The 6,000-nt window shown below is 38.1% G+C and overlaps 1 protein-coding gene across 2 annotated transcripts in view; it reads right to left on the bottom strand.

The window, feature by feature from the left end:
* Positions 1-1,981: 1,981 nt before the first annotated feature.
* LOC309577392 (transmembrane 9 superfamily member 2-like) overlaps positions 1,982-6,000 on the bottom strand; it is a 28,559-nt gene continuing 24,540 nt past the window's right edge. For both annotated transcript variants that reach the window (XM_082289376.1, XM_082289377.1), the window contains one exon: positions 1,982-2,611. In XM_082289376.1, the coding sequence (XP_082145502.1) occupies positions 2,544-2,611 (68 nt within the window). In that variant the 3' untranslated portion in view covers positions 1,982-2,543. The remainder of the gene's footprint in view (positions 2,612-6,000) is intronic.

The raw sequence follows: 6,000 nt of genomic DNA, 5'->3' as shown, positions 1-6,000 counted from the left end.
ATAAAATTAAAACTAAGAAGTAAAACTAAGAAGTTTGTCTCTTATTTTCTGGCTAGGGCTTACACCACCTTTAAATGATATGTACTCAGAACCACTTACAGCCAAGGGGTCTTCTCTATAACCACAAAGCCAAATGACAGCTGGCACCTTTTCCGTGGTCAAAAAGAGATGTCAGAAAATGTTGAGGGCATATATTCAGATTCTCTACAAAACAGCACAAATCTTAGATCTGGGGACAGCAAAAGTATTTAGTATTTAAATTAGTATTTAGTATTTTGCCTCAGGAGGCAAAATGGGTGGCTGTCTCTTTGGCAGGCAGAGTGCAGCAGCAGCAGCAAATCTCACACACGCACACAAAGTTCTCTGATAACAGTTTGAGAACAACCAATTTTACTTCATGGCTTTGGCTCTGGACTACTGGCAAGCTTCAGAAACCTGTTCAACCCACTTTCTATGTTTTAGCTCAGTAGCAGTCACAGTAAAAGCACCATAAATACAATTTTACAACCCATTGGACTTTGCCTCTTGTGAAAAGCATATTTATTAATCCGGCAAAATTTCCTGCTGGGAGTTTATGGCAATTGTAGCTCCAAATTCTCTCATGGATTCATTTCCCTCTGAACATGTAAAATTTAAAAGCAGCTTCATGCAACATAAGTATCCAATAAAATCCCACCAAACTTTAAATATTTAATAGGAAGGACTTGCATAAACAGAGCAGCACCAATTTCAAGAGCATGCAATCTTTAACAGAGTGAATGGTATTCTTGAACCAGCTGATAACCAACCACAACCTGATTTCTCTAATACCAATGCTGTTGTTTTCCACCTCTGGGAGGGAACAGAAGGGAAATTGAGATTTTGTCGGTAGGAGGGGAAAATATTTGCGAGGCCGAGTTGCCATCAAGAGCATATCTGAACCTCATTGAAAACTATGCTTACTGTAGCCAGCTCTTCCTGGTACACCAATGGTTGACACTTTTTAAGTTGTCTAAAGCTTCATTTTTATGCCACAGGCACTGTTCAAAAGATATGGCCTGGCAGTCATCCCACCTGAGTCAGGTGATCTGTCCCAGCATTTCAGTAACCTGGAAGGAACAGCTACACAGAGGTGACAATTGATATCCTCATACCAAAGATTACCTTTTTGAAAGGATAATAAACATTAACTGCAGTTACATAGTGTTTATATGACTATGAAAAGATACAGAGTCATTTTGGAGTCATTTTGGGTCTTGTTAAATTGTGGATTTAGGTGCTGAAAAGTAGGTTCCAGTGATGAATGTTTCCATATGCCACTTAATAACTTTTGAGTATTTCACCCATTAATCTGAGTGAACATCCCCCTACTCATCTCCAACAGCATCTGTAACACAGCCATTGGAATTACATCTTTGCAGTGACCCTGCTCAGTTTCCACAGCAATGCAAGAATTTGGGGAGCCTCTTTAAAACCTTAACATTCCTGAGAGAAGAATCCATGCCATCTTATAGCTGAAGAGGTTATTAAGATACTCCATCTCATGTAATCCAGCATTGAAGCACAAGCTCTGCAGAGGAGGAAAAAGGCTTCACCTTTATGAAACACCCATTCCCAAGCCCACTAGATTCACGTCTAAACTTCCCAACAAGCTCAATTAATCTTCACAGGATGAAGAATAAGGAGACATATGTTTCAGATGGCTACAAGAAGAAAAATGGGATTAATCTTTGATAGAAAGTAATAGTTTGACCAGCAAAAAATATTTTGGGGTAAGTTGGAGAAAGCACGGAGCTAATGCACAGGTCCAGAAGCCCCTGCCCATCCCACAGCCATAGATTCAAGTGACCCACCAGTCCTTGCACAATCTGCGGCCAAAGCCACAATCAAACTGCTTATAAACAATATAAAACTCAAAACCAATCAGCTGGTCAAACTAATATGATCTGTGTCCAAGTAGTGAAAACCTAATTAACAAGAAAGGAAACATGTCAGCTGGAGTTGTGCAGTTTTATTTGAACAAAAACCAGTGTCAATATTTTTAATAAGGTCTACATTACACTAAATGCATGTACATTTGTAAGAAGATAACCTAGTTGTAAAGAAGGTGCAGGATAATATGTACAATCATAGTTAAGTTAAAAAAATTCACATTTTACATAGATATACTTGACAGTCCTAGGCTTTCATATAAATGGTAACCAAAAGAGGTAACAAAAAACCCCAGACCCTAGTCACAAGGAAATTCAGCTGGAGGACTGCATAATGCACTCAATTTTTCAAATAAACTAGTTCACAAAATTCTTATTTGTCCTAAATTGAATTTTGGATATAATTTTTGAATTACTGTAATTAACATGTTCCATGAGCATACTGATATAAACAAAAATGTTTACATTAAAATGGCAATGGTGCCATTTCCTTCAATAAAAATATGTATTTTATGTTGTGGTCTGGTCTTCTGCTTTTACAAATTAGAATAATTACACAGGATGTTTTTCAATACATGGTAAAAATTATCAAACAGCAAGGGAGATACGTTCAAAAGACACTTTGAAAGCTTTTCAGTCCACCTTCACAACACTGTAAATCTTACTTACAAACCAGAAGCAGGCAAAAAATCCAATAGTCCCTGAAATGAGAAAGTAAAAATGGTTAGTTTATCTTACAGTTTGCTCTGAGAGAGAAATCTAACAAGTACTTCCCAGCAGGACAGAACAGAACATTGTAATCCAGCTAACTACCCAGAAAAACAGCACTTCTTAAATTTAACAACACACATTTATCCCCAGGCTAGGTTATTGATTTAGATCAATGATGACTTTTAGGGACCAAGCCGCTTCACGTACACTTAAGCCACCAATGACCGTGTTGACACCACCATGAGCAGGGACACAAGCACCAGTTCAGAAAGCGACTTTTATACACACACCAAGTCAGCCCCTACCTGGTTTTTTTTTGGTCTACAATACTTCACCGCCACCTATGAATTATGACACATAACAAGGCCTTGGAAAAATTCACCTGTCCCAGTTTTATATTCATCGTGCTCTGTTTATACTTGAGAATAGAAATTTCTTCTTCTGTATATCCTGTTACTTCCTTTTGGCAAAGGAATGCTCTGAGTGCTACAGCAGCTGGAAGCAAGCAGCAAGTGAAAGCAGCAGTGACAAACCAAAACATTGAATGAGATTAGTGTATACCAATTTTCTAGTTTTAAACTGATGAACAAATTTGTGGTTTTCACCAACAGTCACTATTATGGGGCAACTGCAAAGACACTGTCCATCCCATTTACTTTTAAATTACTTTAAGAACTTCATATGCAAGAGTCCCAGTCAATTAATTTAGTCTTCAGACTCTAAAGGAAGCAATGCACTGCTCCTCACACTTTTACCTAGTTGCAAACTGCCACACAGATGTTAAGTCTTAACAGATAAAAAAAGGGAAGATCTCATTTGCACTGAATTCCCTCTCAAAGACATAGCTACATGCCAGCCCTGGAATAGCCCTTCCCAGCTCTACTGCAGGCACTCATAGTACCATGCACTCAGCTCCTCCAGTTTTGTATTATCCTTTTCTGTATGTACAGCCCACGTTTAACATCAGCTCCAATCTCTTTCACTGTTGTGACTGACTTAATAACTAGAAGATTCTTTATTAAGCACTTGGGTTTTTTACCTGAGTTACATTTCTGTCTTTCAGACCACATCTGCACATTTCCCAAGCAAGGAACCCATCTTGGGATGTTTATTATCTGTATGCCAATTCTTACATTCCTCATGCTACGATGTGTATTTGTAGTTAAAGGGGTTTTGACAGACTATTATTATATGCCACAGATTACCCTTTCCCTCCAAGTTTGCAGCTGTTATTCTCTGAAACAGTAGGAGACAGCAGATTTATGGCTGTTGATAGGAGATCAGACACCAACCATACAAGGAATGTAATTCCTCTGTAGGCTTGACATCACTGAGTCTTTGCAGTTCACGGTGAATTCTCACTCCTTCCTACTTCCTCCAATACCAGCATTGTTACTCTAAGCCTTACTCTCACAGTTTTGTCCTAATAATGGTTCTCTGCCTCTGCTTCCTGGTTGTTTTTATAAAATAGCCCAATCCGAGCCTTTTTTGGCTTTGAAAGGAGTTTCTTCCAAATGTTTACCAGATGAGGTACTGTAAAAATTTATCTGCTGTTCTAGAACAGAAATGTACTACTATAACAAAAATGTACAACTATCCCAAGAACGACAGCTACCATAGTTTGCTGAGCATGCCACAACTTAATATGGGAACACACTGTAAATCCACATATTTTCCTTTGATCCTTGTTAGTCTGAATCTTTATAATACATCGGTTTTCTATAAAACATTGCCTCAGTCATAATAGAACTCAAAGACTTCACATTGTGAACAAACATTTCATCTATAAACAGATTTTCACAGATTTCAGTAACACTGATTTTCAACTCCCCCTCCTAAAAAAAAAGTCTGTTTAGCAAATCAAAGACCAAGTACATCCTGCTCATTTTTTAAACTTTATTAAAAATATTGCCAATGTACTGGAAGCAGAGTAAGACATTGTTTTAAAGTGGTAATGTTTGTCAGATACCAGATTTGAATCATGAACTCAGGAGAGGAAGACAACACTCATCACCAAGACACAGCCTTAGGTAGTCAGAACCTCCTCTGGTGAGCACAGATTTCTTCTCTTGTTACCTCTACATCAATAACTGAGGCTTACCAGCACTATAATTTCTTCTTCCCTCCCATGAACAAATATATCCTACAAACTCCATATGTGGATAGCTACAAGGACCAGAAACATCAAAAAACGAACATCAAACTAAGGACCCCCATCATCTGTCAAATGTACCTCTCCTAAACAGCCACATGATGCTCTAAGATCAGAATGGTTTAAAGGTGCTGGCACAAACTAGGTTGAAAACTGGTTTTCAACTGGGTTAAAAATCCAACTGCAGATTTAGGAGTGCAAATTAATCACACCAAATCAACTAGGTGGCTTTAGTGCTTTTTGTTTTTTTTAATAACATGGGCCAAACAGACTAGAAGCTTCCAAAGGCTCAGGTCAGCACAGAGTTGTGTTGACATTGCAAAATCAGTACTACTGGACAGAAATTACTGTAAGGTAAGAGAACATTATTTATAAGGTTCCCCTGAACAGTTGCTTTACCTACATGATTGCTTATGTTACTACATAACATTAACTTTTGCCTTTATTTTTAAGAACATGAACCACAGCAGAATGCCTGGTTCCACTGAAATTCAGTGTGTTTTCCACCTCAGCCCTAGGGGTGCTTGTGATACCATGAACACTATAAAGCCCACAAAAGGTAAAGCAGTCAAAAAGCTTCTGATTTCCTACACAGTAATAAATGTCCCAGTGAAAGGGATCTGCAAATGTGTAGCAGTCAGGGAAGAAAAATAGCTCTGAACTAGTGTGGCTCATTTGAAAATTCTAGCCAGAACATTTTCCACATTTTCTGTGTTTTAGCCCATTTCACAAATTTGTCCCTTGCTCCAGATTTTAGCACTTAATACTGGACAGCACTTCATACTGGATCTGTAGGCTGGTGCTGACAAGTATCACAGGTTCTCAGATTCTCCTTTTAACTGTTTTGACTAAAAACAATCTTAAAACACAGCACACTCTGTTTCCTATACCCACCCGTACCTCTAACCAGTAAAATTGCTATTATTAGTTGCACTAGTTAAAATCCAACCTTACCATCTCACACTGCATGGCTTGAAATGTATTTTCTTGAAGAGCATAGGTAGCACTTCAATCTTGAGCGCTTTTCTATGCTCATCTTGCACAAAAATTAGAACAATCTCTTATTAAAATGAGCCTCTCATTAGAACAAGAGAACTAGTTAGGTAAGGTTTAGGTAAGATCAGACCAGGATCTTGCTTTTATTTGTCACTTTCAAAACATATTCAAACTGAAATGCAAGTTTTGAAGCACTATCAACAAGAAGCACACCTCTGCAGCTCAGGCTTC

Source organism: Coloeus monedula, assembly GCF_965178545.1.
Source record: "Coloeus monedula genome assembly, chromosome: 12".
Classification (NCBI taxonomy): Eukaryota; Metazoa; Chordata; class Aves; order Passeriformes; family Corvidae; genus Coloeus; species Coloeus monedula.
This window is presented reverse-complemented; position numbering and strand designations above follow the sequence as displayed.